At 57.6% G+C, this 16,416-nt stretch overlaps 1 protein-coding gene across 2 annotated transcripts; it reads left to right on the plus strand.

The window, feature by feature from the left end:
- The first annotated feature begins 450 nt into the window (after positions 1–450).
- Positions 451–11,018, plus strand: SERPINA5 (serpin family A member 5). Of its 2 annotated transcripts, XM_043556944.1 has the most exons (6): positions 455–563; positions 5,157–5,254; positions 6,619–7,251; positions 8,565–8,835; positions 9,196–9,343; positions 9,924–11,018. In XM_043556944.1, the coding sequence occupies exons 3-6, from the start codon at positions 6,636–6,638 to the stop codon at positions 10,110–10,112; spliced, it is 1,224 nt and encodes a 407-aa protein (XP_043412879.1). In that variant the 5' UTR covers positions 455–563; positions 5,157–5,254; positions 6,619–6,635; the 3' UTR covers positions 10,113–11,018. The 2 variants fall into 2 exon arrangements, with proteins under 2 accessions (XP_043412878.1, XP_043412879.1); XM_043556943.1 differs by lacking the exon at positions 5,157–5,254 and having other exon boundaries at positions 451–563.
- The last annotated feature ends 5,398 nt before the right edge of the window (positions 11,019–16,416 follow it).

The following is a 16,416-nucleotide window of genomic DNA, read 5'->3' on the forward strand; positions in this document are numbered from 1 at the left end:
CCACTCATCTTTTCGAGCCTCGATGCAGTTGTTAGTGCAGAGAGGGGACCGTTGTGACACGGTCAGCCCCTCTGGGTCCCACCAGACTCTCACCGTTGGACGGATCTGGTAAGCACTGCCCAGGAATCCGGCAAGCACGTGGGGGGCTGTGGGGACCTTAGGCGCATACCACACTCCCCCTGATGTAGAGCTAAGTGGCTGCAGGAGACAGAGGAATCAGCCCAGAGAAAGGGATGTTTGCCAGAGGGTGTCCCTTTCCCTGTGTCTGGAATGCCAGCAGCGGGTCGCTCCCCTGGGGACCCTGTGCCACTGCAGGCAAACGGGGGTCTATGTGGGGCCGGTGGGGAAGCGAGCCCGGGTCAGAGCTCAGGTGGCTGTCCCTGCGGCCTGCCTGTTGGCTAGAATACCCACGGGACAGGACAGGGCTGGGCCAAGGGGGGGCGGAGTCAGAGCCCGACTGTGGTCAGCGACAAATGCTGGTTCCTGCCCCAGAGGCTCTCTGCTTTACACTGAGCGTGGGGGACTGTCACCTGCGCCGTGTGCACGCTCAGCCATGGGACAGGGTGAGTACAGATGCCGTGGGCAGACAGAGGGCCCGGGGGCGTGAGGGTGTGCGTGGAACGGCGAGGACAGGAGGCTGGGGTTGTGGGATTTGGAGGGCTTCAAAGCTCTGGTGCTGTCCCAGAGTGAACAGGAAAATTCCCCGCAGTGCGGGGGGGGGGGGGGGGGGGGAGGGAAGGAGCCAGGGCCTGTGTGCCCCTCTCCCAGCTGTGTGAACTCGGGCACGACTCTAAATCTGGCTGTGCCTCAGTTTCCTTGTAGGTGAGATGCAAATGATCACATCTTCTGCGTGGCGACCATGAGGGTCCCGTGATACGGTAGCTCTCACCCGGGAGTGCCTTTGTCCCCAGGGCACGTCTGGCAACATCTGGACACATGTTTAGTTGGCACAACTGGAGAGAGGGCTGTGTTGGCATCTAGCGAGTAGAGTAGAGGCCGGGGGCGCTGCTAAACCCCTTACAGGGCACGGGACAGCCCCACGACAAAGAATACCCCGGCCTCTAATGCCAACAGCGCCGAGGCGGACAAACTCAGAAATGACGTAGTGGGGACAGAGTGTGTGGCACACAGGCGGGTTCCCCGGAGGCCGTCGCTTTTCTCTCTTGTTTTCTGTGCCTGCAATCTCGGACCTCTAGCAATCACGAGAAGCGATCACGTACCCGTTTACCTGTTTCCCCGAGTTGGGGCCGCCCTGCCCGGAGGGCTGCCTCCCAGAATGACCACAGTGGCTCCTCGAGGGCCAGACGCCGCTTGGCTGTTGGTGAAATAGGCAACACGTAGACACAAAAGGAGTGTGATTTTCAGTGTTTCTAAGGACGGGGCCCTTGGCAAGAAATGTAACCATAAAAGGGGACGATGCACCCCTGACCAACATCCCCGTTCACTGATCAAGAAGCCGCAGCGTGAAGAATAAGGGGTGGGCGGGGCGGGGGGGGGTGGGGGGCGGTCAGGACGTGGTGGATGTTTGTGGTGAAGGTGGTTTCTCAGGTGTGCAGGGTAAATAGGAGTGGCTTCTCGTATGGCAGTCGCGCCTCAGGAAAATGGTCTTAAAAAAAGAAAAAGGAAAACAGAAGGTGAACAGCAGGGTGGGAGGTGTTCAAGGTCACCTGGCAGAGTTAGCCCTGGGGCCAGGAGGGCTCAGCCCTGGGTGCCCAGCCCGGCTCCACGTCCAGCGTGTGCTCTAAAACCTCTGAGCCACAGAGAAGGACTTCACTCATTCATTCATTCATTCATTCCACAAAGGTGTCTGAGCACCATCGCTGACTGCAAATCTCACAGCAAGAGGAGGTGTCGATGCGGGTCCTGTCTGTTAGGAGCACATGTTCGAGTCGGGGAGAGAGGCCGGGACACAAGAAGGCACGATGTGGGGTTGCATTTCCATCGCTGGTGGAGCAGTGAGCAAAACGGAGGGGCCGTGATAAGAGAATGCTACTGCAGAGGGAGGGCCAGGCAGGGCCACGGCATCGCCCAGAAGCGGCATTCAAGCAGGGGCCTGAGGCCCAGGGAGAAGCTGGCCGTGGTCAGGGAGGCTGACAGAGGGTTCCAGGGGACAGCACGGCGTGCAAAGGCTCAGGACTGTGACGGGGCTTGTCTGCTGAGCTGAGAACTGTACCCGGAGGACACACATGAGCAAGGACAGAGCAGATCAGGCTGAGGCTGGGGAGAGCCGGGTGGAACCAGACCACACGGGGCCCGGTGGTGATCGCACGGATCGGCTAGGTCCTGCCCCACACCCGGAGGCTGGCAATGGCACCCCTAGGCGGCAGGGCGCTGAGGCCCAGTCGGGGACTGAGGGAGAATCCTTCAGATGCCGTGTGTAGAATGGGTCTGGGGGCCGGAGGAGGCGTGGGGTGGTCGGGGCGAAAGGCGGCAGGTTTTCTCTAAGGACGTGGCAGGGAGAGGCAGGCAGGCGGAAGACCCGTTCTGGAGCTAGAAACCGACAAGCCTTGCAGGTGGTCTGGGGACGGGGAGGGAGGTGAAGAAAGTTCCCTAGGTCACTGCTCCCAGGAAGCTCTCCGGCGTCCTGTCCTTAAGCATCCAGGGGAGCCTGGGGTTTTGTCTTTCCCTCCCTGCCTGGGCTCTCCTTCGTACATCTCCCTTTTCAGCGGACAGACCTCCTCAGCCACACCTCCCACCGCAGAGTCCAAAGTTGACCCGGTAGGACTTTGTTGCCTAACCTTTGGAGTAAATGCAACAGATTTCGAATCCCTGGACGGTGGGCTCCATGGGAGGACTTCCTCAGCACCCGCCCACCCCCTGCCCTCCCCAGCCGGCTCAAGTCACTTTGGCCTGGGATGCCAGATGGACTTGATTGATCTGCCCCCCTCCCTCGGACCCGTGGGGCATTTCTGCAGAAACACTGGCATCAGGAGGGGGTCGGCCAGGCCCGGCTCCGGTCTCCTGGCTGAGAGCTGGTCTCCCGAGAGCCAGGCTCCCAGGACCCGAAGCAGACTCACCCCCGGGTCCAGGTTGGCATGAAACTCTGTCAACTCTGTCATTTCCACCAGAGGCCCAGCAGCGGGATGGCACAGCCTGGGCTTAAACGTAAGAAACATGAAATGAGCACCCCGAGGCCTCCACTTTCTCGGAAGCGATCTCTCTGACCCTCTGTTTCCTCTTCTGTACCAATGATGAGAATGATACCGACTCCGTGTTGCTGTGGAGGCGTAGAAATGAGCTAATCCAGGTGAACGGCTTGCGAGAGACCCCGGGAAACTCACCAGGAGCTACAGGAGAAGAGGAACAAGAGCTGTTACTTCTTAGAGCCACGAAAGGAAGACAAGAGGCAGTGGATCCACCAGACACAGGAATCTGGATTCGAACCCTGGTTCCATCATCACTCACTGGCTGGCACGAGCTATTCCATTTTGCTAAGCCTCAGTTTAGTCATCTGTAAAATGGTGCCCCTAATGTTCACTTTTTTTTTTTTTCAACGTGTATTTATTTTTGGGACAGAGAGAGACAGAGCATGAACGGGGGAGGGGCAGAGAGAGAGGGAGACACAGAATCGGAAACAGGCTCCAGGCTCCGAGCCATCCGCCCAGAGCCCGACGCGGGGCTCGAACTCACGGACCGCGAGATCGTGACCTGGCTGAAGTCGGACGCTTAACCGACTGCGCCACCCAGGCGCCCCCATAATGTTCACTTTTGGTGATGGTTGAATGTAGTGATATTTGTAGAGTGGCCTTTCTAAATACTGGCTTTAACAAAAGATAAGAGCGGGCCCAAATGGAGAGAGGTTTCTAGGTCCCCACCTGCAGCCTGGAGGAGAGTGAGTGAGGCTGGGTTCCCTCCAAAGAGACCCCACTCCCCAGGGAGACTCTGTGGGCTCTGGCCCATCAGGCCTAGACCTCTGGTGTTGTGGGGGGCAGTGGAGGGAAGAAGGGTTACCGGCCACAGTAACTGACAGACCTTGAGTTGTTTGTAAAGAAACTGAGGCCCAGAGAGGGGATGCGACTGGTCCAAGGCCACCAGGCAGGCTGAGGGACAGGAGGCCAGAACTCTCCTGCGGGAGTCAACTGCCTCTAGGCCCCATCCAAGCAGGAAACTCCCTCTGTGCCTGCAACTATTCTTTGAAGGCCTTTCTTTTAGGGTGATCATGAGCTCGGGGTTAATCTTTGATAATAAGGGGGAGGAGAGCTGCGTATCTTGTCCACCAGGATCTCGCTACAGTGATGGTTCTAACACTTTGCAGGAGGGATCATATTGTGCTGCAGGAACAGACTGTTTTAAAGGGCCCCGAGATTAAACCACCCGTGTCCTTGAAAGACTGGCATTCTCAGCGTGTAAACAATAAGGGAGTGTCAGCCTGGGAAGCCCAGACCCTGTTTCTTAATTATCTGCAGATTAGCAGCTATAGTGGTGGCTGCTGAGGCCAGGAAGACAAGGACTGTGACACAGAGAGGCTGTGACACAGAAGGGGGGGGACCAGGGATGTGGGGAAACCAAATGGTGTGGTGGTTTAGAGCATCGGCCTTGAGCATCAGCACCGGGTCTGGGCCCACGCTTTGCCACTATCAGCCAGTGACTCAAGCTCGCTGGGCTTCAGATTACCCATCTGCAGAATGGCGCCGGTCGAGGAACCAAAGGCTGCTCTCTTTGGTCCTGGGTGGCCGCAGCTTCCACGGACGGAACATTCTAAATGGGCTTCCTTTATGAGCTCAGGGGCAATTTGGAGGCCAGGGTTGGTGAGCGCGGCCTGCTGGAGTCATTGGGCTTCTCTCAAAGACCACGACCGCCCAGGTCTGCCTGGCCCAAGCTCACCGGCGCCCCGGCCGCCACCTCAGTGGGCCACTTTGCACGCGATGTCCAATGCAGATGTTTGGGGCCCTTTGGGGGTTGGGTTTGCGTGGGTCACGGGACTCCGGCAGGGCCCTGAGGCTGGGGACCTGATGACATGGTGTCCGAGGAGGGAGAAGACCCAGCTGGAGGGAGTTCTCACCCCGGAGAAAGGCTGTCGTCAGCGGTCAGGCAGGCCGGCGCGAGAGCGTTGGGAGCGCGTACCCCACGCGCACAGCAGAGGAAATGGGGACCTCTGGTGTGGGGGGGGGGGGCTGGAAGCTGCCACAGCCACAGCTCGCACTCTACTGCACCAGGTCCGCGCGGGGCCCTGCTGCGACACTTCAGGCATGTCGAGTCCTTAAAGCCCCCAGCCACGGCCGACACGGGTAACGTCATCACCTCCGTTGTACAGGTGAGGGACAGTGGCACGGGGCCGTAGGTGACTTGCTCCAAACCACACTCACAAGAAGCAGCCGGGCTGAGACTTGAGCCCAGGAGGCTGGGCTGCAGGGGACTGTGAACACAGGGGGCTTCGGGAGGCCTCTGGGGCACAGGAAGCGCTCCTGGTTGGAGAGGAGGGGTCTAGGTAGATGGACCGGAGGGAGGAAAGGGGGAAGGAGGGACTGAAGACCCTCCAGGGCCCACGTAGGGGGCGGAGGAGACACAAGAAACGAGGGCGTCCTCGTCTGGGGGACGGAAGGAAGGAGATAGGTGTCGGCTGGGCCGCCACAACAAAGCACCACAGAACAGAAGGTTCCTGTCTCGCTGCCTGGAGGCCTGAAGTCTGAGGTCAAGGTTCCGGAGAGGCCGGTTCCTTCTGAGGCCCGTCTCCTCGACTTCCAGACGGCGGTGTCCTCCCTGTGTCCTCCCGCGGCCTTCCCTCCGAGCGTGTGCGTGTGAAGCTGTGTTCCCATCTCTTCTCATCGGACCCCAGTCAGATGGGATCAAAGCCCGTCCACAGACATCATTTTGACTTAATTACCTGTTTAAAGGCACTTTCCCCAAATACAGTCACGTCCTGAGGTGCTGGGGGTTAAGACCTCAACCCGGGAGTGTGGGGAACACAATTCGGCCATCACAGAATAGGGGGGGAGTCTGGGTGCTCACATTAAGAGGGCAGGATTTCCTCACAGGGGGGTGGGGTGGAGGGAGCGGGGGAGGGGCTCTGATGAGGAGCAAGGTTGGCCGCAGGGTCCTAGAGCAGCCCCCGGGGGGAAGGAGAAAAGGGGCCGATTGGCATCCGAGTGGTCACGAATGAGCCTCTGGAGCCTGGCCCCTGCCCGCCATGATGTTCGATGTCCATTTGCTGAGCGAACAGGGATAAATCCAGCAGTTCTGAGGGGGTCCGTGGGGCGTAGTTGGTCTGAGTTGACGGAAGGACCATGAGGCCTTGCAAATGCTACCCCCCGGGGATTGGAGTGACAGTCACAGGCCACTTTGGAAGCAGGCTGATCAGGCAGAACAAGGAGCATCGTCCAGCCCCACGTCCCCCCCTCCCCGTAACGCGCACCCTGGTGCGGATGAGAGCCCCACCTCGAGCCCCACCTCGGGGCTGCACCCTCCGCCTTCCCCTTCCTCTCCCGCCATGAGGCCCCCACGTCCCCCGGTCTCTGTCCTCGAGGCCCTGTGGCTCTTCTTAAACCCTCGCTCCCAACCTCACGGGCCCGTCGTCTCCGTGGATGCTGTGCGCTGGGTGGTGACATCTCTGGGGTACCGGCCTTACCCGCTTCCCCCCCGGTCTCCTCTCTGAGGATACCTTCCCATTTTCCCTTTCAGGACGGGGCTCAGCCACAATGCCACTCTGCCTCCTCTTCTGCCTGATGTTCCTCAGCCCACCCGGGGCCACCCTGCACCGCCACGGCTCCCGGGAGACAAAGAAGAGGGTCAAGGAGGCACCCGTGGTCAGCACGGTGGCCCCCATGAGCGGGGACTTTGCCTTCGACCTCTACAGGGCCTTGGCTACAGCTGCCCTCGACCAGAACATCTTCTTCTCCCCTCTAAGCATCTCCGCGTCCCTGGCCATGCTGTCCCTGGGGGCCCGGTCCGACACGAAGGCACAGATTCTAGAAGGCCTGGGCCTCGGTCCCCAGGCGGGCTCGGAGCAGGGGCTCCACAACTCCTTCCACCAGCTGCTGGGGGAGCTCGCCCGGCCCAGAAAGGGCCTCCGGCTGAACCTTGGCAACGCTCTGTTCATCAGCCCCACGGTGCCCGTCCAGGACGCCTTCCTGAGTGCCGTGAGGACTCTGTACCTGGCAGACACTTTCCCCGCCCACTTTGGGGACCCCGCAGGGGCCCAGAAGCAGATCAACGACTACGTGGCAAAACAAACTGAAGGCAAGATTGTGGACTTAGTTAAGGACCTGGATAGCACTGAGGTCATGGTTATGGTGAATTACATTTTCTTTAAAGGTAAGACCCCTGTGCTCGAGCCTGAACTCTCTCCTTTCTGCTGCTTTGGTCAAGAGAGCACCCCGTTCCCACACATACAGGAGTGGGTGTAGATTTAGTCCCTTCTGGTGCCTGTTGACAGAGTGAGGCCAACAAGCAGGAGAGGGGAAGCCAAGCATCTTTTTATGGTGTAAGGTGATGTCAGCTACACCAGGCCGCTGTTTCCTCCGCTGAGGAAGTGCTGGGTCCTGTCCATAGGCCCCGGTCCATAGCATCCACACTAGTTCTAAAGCATGAGATCACCATGGCCACCGTAATGCTATTGAGGGCAGGACCGCGGGTCTTGGGGGGGCTTGGAATACCTTCCCTTGGGGAGCGTCTTCCTCGGGGCCATTCCCTCGGCCGGAGAAATCTCTCAACAAGCACCTGTCCCTTTGGAGAGTCTTCTCCCCGCTTCCATGACATTTCTCGGGGACACTCCTCCCCCACTCGGTGCTCACGTCTGCTTCTCCTTCTATACCCTGAGCCCCTCGGTGCCTGGATGGGGCCTGGCTGAGGGTGGGAAGGCAGGAGTGGGTAGAGGAGGGGAGGGGAGGGAGAGAGGAAAGAGAAAACTAGTTAACCTGTTAAACACCTCCCCTCTTCCGACGAGCACGGATGGCGACCACCCAGCTGGGATTCCAAGATTTCTTGTCCCCTAGTGCAGGGCTCTGTCTATGACACCAGGCTGCAGGGGACAGGTGTGACAGAAGCCGAGTGGGGCACCGGGGGTGGGTTCCGTATTTGATGACTATGAAGAAGATGAACAACTACTTGTATCCCGTTGACGCAAGAGTGCAGGAATCAGGCAGAGCAGTAACTATGCGTGAAGGCTTCTCAGTAGGAAGAATCATGTATTTCCAGGAACCTTACAAACCTCCCTCCCACACTTAGATCAAAATCCACAAATGGGAAAAGAGCGGAGAACAGAATAACTCAGCCAGATAGAGTGTCGCTTTGTCAGACGTCCATATTTTTTACCCTCTTCCCTTGGATGTTTGACCTCGAGTAACATCAGAGAATCAAACAAACAACCTTAGCGGTTAAGGGCCTCCGAAGACATGGAAACCAGCCTCCTGGCTCTGCACACGCAGAAGGAAAAGCCCCACAGAAAGTTCAGGCACGTCTCCAAAGTTCTAGAAAGGCGAGCCTTTCTCTCCCCAGGGTTCGGCGGTCACCGCCACCGAGGAGGCTTCGCCGAGGAGGGTGAGGTCTGTTTGAGGGAGGCGTTTGCTGTCTCTGTGCTTTTCATCTGTGGCTGAGAATTGCTCCCTTTTTTCCATGTTAATATTTAGCTAAGTGGGAGACGAGCTTCGACCACAAAAACACTCATAAGCAGGACTTCCACGTGACTTCGGAGACCGTGGTGCAGGTGCCCATGATGAAGCACAAAGACCTGTATTACTACTTCCTGGACCGGAGCCTCTCCTGCCGGGTGGTGGGGGTTCCCTACCAAGGGCACGCCACCGCCCTGTTCGTTCTCCCCAGCCAGGGCAGGATGGGGCGGCTGGAGAATGGGCTGAATGAGAAGACATTGAGGACGTGGCTCAAGATGTCCACAAAGAGGTATTCCTCAGATGACGTGGGGCCAGCCTGACCCTGCACATGGCCACAGAGACACGGGGGGAGTGGAAGGACTCCTCCCAGCCCAGGGGCTGCCTCCAAGCCCAGGGAAACCACGTGAAGTCTTAGCCTCCGGGGCCCTGGCCCAGCTGGAGGGAGCAGGGCCGGAAGCCCAGTGTCCCAGGGTGCCATCGGAGTGGGCGGGGAACTCTGGGGGCAGCCCAGGTCCCAGTGCAGAGTGGGGGGGGGGCTCTAGACGGGGGGCTGAAGGGTCATTATGAAGCCGAGGGGAGATAGTGGGGATATAAGCTCAGTGAGCCGATGCTCTGGAAGAGTCTAGGAAAGTTCCTCTCCTCTTTCCAGGCAGCTTGAGCTCTACCTTCCCAAGCTCTCCATTGAGGGCTCCTACCAGCTGGAGAAAGTCCTCCCCAAGCTGGGCATCAATGACGTCTTCACCTCCCATGCTGACCTGACTGGCCTCACCAACCACTCCAACATCCAGGTGTCTGAGGTGAGCTCAGAACCTCCTGAGCCCCTGTTTTCAGAGATTTCTGTTCTATTCTATTCTATTCTATTCTATTCCTTTCTACTCCACTCCACCCATTCCATTCCATTCCATTCCATTCCATTCCATTCCATCCCATTCCATATTTTCCCTCTCTCTTTCACTCTCCTCTCTTCCTTCAAGAAGCAAAGGTACCCTTTGTGTCTTATCCTGTTTGCAATGTGTCTTAGGGGAAGGAGCCCCCCAATGAAGCCATCAAAACTAAGAATTAGGTGCTACCTCCTTCACTCACTAGCTGTGTGACCTCCAACAATTGCGTGACCTCTCTGAGCCTCTTTTCTCTACATAAAATTGGAGGCCCAATCACATCCCTGCCGGGAGATGCCAGGAGCATTCAATGGGAGGCCCATGTGCAGTCACCTCCAGGCACAGATCCTAGCCACACCATCGTCCCGTGCGCTGCCTGCTTTGGGGCGCAGCCGCACGGAGACTTTGACGGTGACGCCACAGGCGGAAGCTCTGCGGGCTCCCGTGATGGTATCTTCCAGCCCCGGTGGCTCGGTGACACCCGATGTCTCCTCCGCAGATGGTGCACAAGGCCGTGGTGGAGGTGGACGAGTCGGGGACCAAAGCGGCTGCAGCCACAGAGACGGTCTTCATGTTCAGGTCGGCCCCGGTTAGCTCTCCCAAGGTCATCCTCAACAGGCCCTTTATCATGCTCATTGTAGAGAACTTCACGAACATTCTCTTCCTTGGCAAAGTGGCCCACCCCTGAGGTGGGTGTTTCCCCTGAAAGGCCACAGGCCTCCATAGTGGCAGGTGAAGGCTCTGTGGCATCTATCCGCTGGAAGCTGATCCACACAGGTTTCGTTTCCTTGACTACTGAAGTTTTTACAAGTAATAACGATAATAGCACTGATATGCTGATGATTCGCTTCTTCTCACACAACCGCAAGGCGTGGGGGTGCCTTGAAGAAGAACGTTCGGTCTTGCCCTCGCCCTTCATCAGCGGAGTCTAGCACTGAGGCCCAGAGAGGCTGGTTGACTTGCCCAAGGTCACACAGCATGTTAGCGATAGAGAGGCGCCCACAGCCCAGGCACCTGACGCCCAGCCCGGTGCCGCAAAGCTCTGTGGGATTGCTGTGGTTCACATCTCTACCAAGAAACGTATTTCCAAGCCCATTCCTCCACCTGCTAGTAATACGGTCTATCAACTCATCACAATTTAAAATCCATCATGCTTCCCGTGCGTGGTTGCATTTATCTGCTGGAAAGAACACTGAAATGGAAGTCCGGAACGGGGCTTCTGTCCCAGCTAACCAGCTGTGGGACATAAGGCTAATAGTGTCCCTCTCTGGGCCTCTATTTCCCCCATATACACAACGCAGGGTCAGCTCAAGGGCTGAAGGCTCCTTGACATCATAAAAGGAGGCTGGGGTGTTCCGTGCCAGTCACGGTGGATTTTAAGACATTCAAGTGCTACTTGTCATCGAAGAAAAGCCAGTGGAAATGGCCCATCACAGCACCGAAACCATCCTGTGGCTTCAGTCACAACCTCCTGGAGTCGGCTGGGGGCGGGAGGACGGAGGCCTGTTGCAAATACTAGAGGGGTCAGTTGAAGATACTGGTGACTGAGAGTGCGTTTTAGTGTCAGCAATAACAATAAAGCATTTTGCAAACACCGGATGTCCGACGGAAGTAACTCTGGGAATGGAGACACCAGCCCCTGGGGACGCTTTGCATCTGTGTGAGCTCCTGAATCCCTCGACAGCCCTGCACAGCGTATCAGGGCACCCGTTTCGCAGACGGGACATAAGGTTTGCCCCGAGACCCAGGACGGTGAGAGGCTCAGGCTCTGGGACCTGGATGGCACAGGTGTTGGCTTATGGCGGGACAGATGGCTGCAGCTGGCCCCAGAGCGCTCACCTGCCTCTGTGTTTCGAACTCAGGACAGCGCTTTAGGATTGGGCCTCCTCGTGGGGTCACGCCCGCTCCTGTGTGCCTTTCCCTTGCAAAGTGCATTTTCTGCCCCGGCAGACGTTTCTCTCACTGTCTGCCCTGCCAGTCCAAGGTCAGGGGTAGGCCCTGCCTGGCTGATGAGAGTAAGGCCAAGGTCCAGCGTTGTCTAAAGGTCACTGGGCACATGGCCACCAAACAGGTACTGTGTGTGAGGTTGGGATGGGCTCCGGGGCCGCTGCCTGTCACTGCTGAAGCTCCCCGCTGACAGTCATTGCTGGCCACGTAACTCCATTGTCTCGCGATCCTGGGATCGTTGAACAAACGATATGGCAACTGAGAGACAGAGAGAGACAGAGTAAGGGGGGGAGGGCGGGGGGAGGTCAGGAAAGCTCTCTCGGAACAGGTGGTGCAGAGGTGGTCTGGAGGAGTAAGTAGGTCTGCAACAGACGGCAGGCTGGGCGCAGGGGTGGGACTCCAGCAGAGGGAAGGGCTGGGGAACGGTGTTGAGCGAGCTGCAGAGTGTGGGAACCGCGGGACTTCGGTCGCCACCAGTGCAGGCGCTTGCGGTCGGGCCCCAGGGACCCGGACCACCAGGCTGGTGTCTGTTCTCTCTCGTTCCGATCTCAGGGTCGTTTGAATACCCGGGCCACACCCTGAGCGCCCCCTGAACCCCTTGTGTCCCTCAGGCTCCCGCCGGCAGGTAAGCGCAAGCCCCCACTCAGCCCTCTAGGGGGCGCGCGCGCACCCATACACCTGCGCCCCCGGAGCCCCCGCCCGCCCTTTCTTCTCTTGGCCTCGTCCATCCTGTCTGGTGAACTAAGGGGATGAATGGGTCTGCGGGACCCCACATGCAGGCATGACCGTCCTCCTCGGGACCCTCTTTCTTAGCCACTGTGTTAGGCTGCCAGGGCCGTCGCAATGAAGTACCACGACCAGGGCAGCTTCACAGCAGAAATTAATGCTCTCACAGTCCTGGAGGCTGGAGTCTGAGATCCGGGCTCCTCCTGAGGCCCCTCTCCTTGGCTGGGCTCGCAGATGGCCTCTTCTCTTTGTGCCCTCACAGGGTCCTCCCTCTCGGTGTACTAAACTCCTCCTCCGTCTCTCGGCCTCCCCCGGTCAGACTGGATCGGAGCCCACCCTACCCACCTCACTTTAACTCAATCCCCTCTTGAAAGGGCCTTCCTCCAAGTACAGCCACATTCTGAGGTGCTGGGGGCTAGCTCAACAAATGAACTTGACGGGGGACACAACGTAGCCCGTGACAGTCGCTTACCTTTGAGTTCCTGCAGCTATTGCCAAGTCAGTCTTGCTCTTGGGAACGCACTTTTATTCCCCCCCTCCAGCCACATGGACTCTCGGGACCTCCCCCTTGCGACCCCCCCCTGCCACCAGAACGTGGAGGACCATGCTAAGCCGAGGACTCCTTCCCCCACCTCTTCTGTAGAGACTCAGACCAGAAAAATGACCTTGGGCTCCAAGAGGAAACACTTCCCACCCAATGAGCAGCCCTGCCCATCCCATTTTCGCCTACTTAGCTCTTTCACCCAAAGGCCATTGTTTGTGGGTGCTGAAGGGGACTCGGGCATGGAAGCCGTACAAGGGCACAGCGGTGCATCCAGCAGACGTGGGCTCTGGCCATAACCAGGTAAACAACCAGATAAATAGGATTGTAAACTGGCGAGGACAATTTGTTCGTCCACAGGTGTTTACTGAATGCCCATTGTGTATCTGGAACCGTCCGGGGTGTTGAAAATAAGCGAAGAACACCACAAAAGTCCCTGCCCTGGTGGGGCTCCATTCTTGTGTGGACAGGCAATAAAATAAAAAAAATAACAAAGAATAAAATAGGAAAGAGGAGTAAACAATGCGTGTTCGTTAGTGTTAGGTTCGAAGGAAGCTGAGCTTGATTGAGCAACTTGCTTCTACAAACAGAGCCCAGGGAGGAATGGGGAGTCATGGTCAGTGGAGAGATCTGACGCCCGCTACCCTGACTAAGTGGTCAAAACCCTAACCCCCAACTGGATGGGGTTGAAGGTGGGGCCCTTGGGAGGTGATTAGATCACGAGGGTGGAGCCCCCATGAATGGCATTTGTATATACACGTATATTTTTTAAGTTTATTTATCTATTTATCTACTTTGAGAGAGAGAGAGCATGAGAGAGAGATGGGAAGGGGCAGAGAGAGAGAGAGAGAGAATCCCAAGCAGGCTCCATACTGCCAACACAGAGACCCACCCGGGGTCCGATCCCATGAACCGTGAGCCATATCAAGAGTCAGATGCTTAACCGACTGAGCCCCCTAGGCGACCAGCAGTTTGTGCCCTTATAAGAGACACCGCAGAGAGCTCCCTCACTCCTTCCGGTGGGACAGCACGCCCAGAAGCCTGTGACCGGGAAGAGGGTTCTCATCTGACCACGCTGGCCCTGACCTCAGACCTCCAGCCTCCAGAAGTGTGAGAAGTACATTTCTGCTATTTACAAGCCGCCGTCTGTGGTCTTCTGAGCAGCAGCCCGAGCCGCCGGAGACACCCGGGGAACTGTCACAGCCCAGGGGAGACTGAGGAGACGTGGAAATTACATGTAATGCGGTTTCCTGGACGGGATCCGGGAAGAGAAAAAAGGGCATTAGTGGAAAAACTGGTGAGATGCAAATAAACCTGCACCGTACCGACGTTCACGTCTTCGCGTCGATGAATACGCCAGGGTTACACAAGACGATTCTGTCACCGGAACTCTCTGCACTGTTTTTACACCTTTTCCATGCATCTCAAGTCATTTCCACGTAAAAGGTTGTTTTCTTTAGAAAAAGGCGACAAAAAAGCAAAGGAAAAAAAGTCAAAGAAAAGAGAAGAGAAAAGAGGAAAGCAAAGAAGAGAGAAAAGAAAAGAAGATGAAGGGATAGGAATGGGATCGGGGTTGTAAAGACAGAAGCAGGAGGCCACTTACGGAAGAGAACGGGCGCCTAGAGAGACAGCTGGGGAGACCTTCTGCAGCCGGGGGTCCCGAGGGAGCTCCGAGGTGGTGGCCTTGAAGCCGAGATCCGGGACAGTGATAATACCAGGTAGCACATGGAAGCCATCTGCCGCGTGCCTGACACTGCTCTCCACCCTCTGCAAGTTTCGTCTCAGTTAACAGAAAGTCAGAGAGTCACCTGCTGCAAGGGACTGGGGATGGCGAACAGGTGACATCAGTGCCCTTCTCCACTTTTCCGCGGAACCGCACCCCGAAACAGACCATCTCCCACCTTTCCACAAGCAACGAGGTGGGAGGGAGGCGGGACTAAGTTAGCAACAGCTACAGACCCCCAATTCCAGGTCCTTGGACCCCTTGGGACAATCCAGTGTGATTTTCCACGGAGACACACGGAGTACAGATAATGAGACACTCCTACCTACACCCGTCTGTGCACACGTCCGCACACGCAAACACACACGTGTGCACACGCATGCACGCGCACACCCGGCCTGCTGGCGAGCGGTGGCTGGGCAGTGGCTGATCCAACGCCATTATACAGAGAGCTGAGCATTCACGGTTATGCCTGGGGGTCGGGGGTGGGGGTCCCCCAGAGTCTTTTCTCTGAGACCCTGCTCCTCCCTCAGCCTCCCACAGAGGCTGCCGGGTACCATCTGTGGATTCGATCACGTGTCTCATTCCTTCCCAGATGGTAAGGGCCCCAGGCCGGGGTGGGAAGGTGGATCTGGGGGGGGGGGGGGCAGTGGGGGGTGAAGGACTATGAGAGGTGGGTCGGGACATGTGGGTCCGAGCTTCTGCTCCCACAAGTGCTGAGCAAGGTGGTCGTGGGCAAGCAAGGCCCACGCAGCAAGGCCACGCCTCTCTTGCACAGAGGAAACAATTGTAATGACACCCGGTGGCCAGGCTGTTTGAAGGCTAGAAGCAAATCAGGCAAGGGAGGCAGCTTTGACCCTGCAAAAGCGTTTCTCAAACATAACTTGGGGAGCTGGTTGAAAGTTCATATTCCTGATTCCACCCAAGGAATCGAAATGTTTGGGGCTGGGCATCTAACGGCTCGAAGAACACTTCCGCAGGATTCTGCCCAGAGGTCCCTGTCTGGGGAGCATTCCGGATGCCCCCCCAGCCCGGCCCTGGAATCCCAGCTCCCCGTGCCTCCTTCTAACAGCTTCCACACCATACAGGTACCGTCTTTCGGTGTGTTTGGGTCTCTTTATAGACCACGAGGTCCGTGAGGGCCCTGAATCATTTCTACACCCCAGTGCCTGGCACGGGGCTTGGCCTGGAGTGGACTCTCGTCGGATGAATGAATGAGGGGATGGCCAGCTGGTTCCACAGGATTCCGTGCCTCTGCAAGTCCTCAGGTCACTGCCGGAGACTTCTCTGTTCCTTGGGTGGGACGCCCCTTTACACGCCCTGCAGGTGGGGCTGCTGATAACATCCAGGATGCCCCGATTAATAAGAACCCCAGGTAATAAATCACTTTTTAGGATAAGTATGCCCCAGAGGGATCGGAGGCATTTTTGCTTGCTCGCTCTCAGCTCTATCTGTAGGGAGCCAGCAGCAAGTGCGTCCCCACTGGCCAGAAGCCAACGGTCTCACGGCAGAGATGGGAGAAGTGACAGTCGCAGGGATAGCAAGGGGAGAGGCGCGGGGACACATCTGGGGGAGTCAGAGGAGGGTCGGTTCCACCAGGAAGGACCAGGGGAGGCCTCCTGCCACACGACGTGCAGGCAGAAGCGTAACAAAGGTGCGGACTCACCCGCGATTGCATCAGACTGGAGCCCGAGACAGAACGTTCTGGGAGGTTCCCTTGTTTGTAAAGGAAGCCGAAACCCTCCCTTCTTCTGGTACAAGCTGGGGGCTGTGGGTTCTGCAGGGCCAGCTGTGTTCCAGGAGTGAGCTTCGGGCCCCCCGCTGTCTGCTGTCCCAGCCGCGAGGTGGGCAGGGCCAGACCACGTGGGGGCTTCTGCACCAGGGAGGCCACAAGGAGGCCAGCAGGGCTCCAAGCAGGAGAGTGCCCTGAATGACTCATATTCTTTTTTTTAATGTGTATTTATTTATTTATTTAAGAGAGAGAGAGAGAGAGAGAGAGCAGGGGAGGGGACTGAAAGAGGGGACGGGGATGGCCCCAGGTCCTGGCTGAGCGGG

This window comes from Prionailurus bengalensis, chromosome B3 (genome assembly GCF_016509475.1).
Source record: "Prionailurus bengalensis isolate Pbe53 chromosome B3, Fcat_Pben_1.1_paternal_pri, whole genome shotgun sequence".
Classification (NCBI taxonomy): domain Eukaryota; kingdom Metazoa; phylum Chordata; class Mammalia; order Carnivora; family Felidae; genus Prionailurus; species Prionailurus bengalensis.

What these genes read in the sequence shown, in the direction of transcription:
- SERPINA5 (XM_043556943.1), top strand. An exon ending in CTCAAGATGTCCACAAAGAG is followed by an intron (nt 8,836 to 9,195) that starts GTATTCCTCAGA and finishes TCCTCTTTCCAG; the next exon opens with GCAGCTTGAGCTCTACCTTC. An exon ending in CCAACATCCAGGTGTCTGAG is followed by an intron (nt 9,344 to 9,923) that starts GTGAGCTCAGAA and finishes TCTCCTCCGCAG; the next exon opens with ATGGTGCACAAGGCCGTGGT.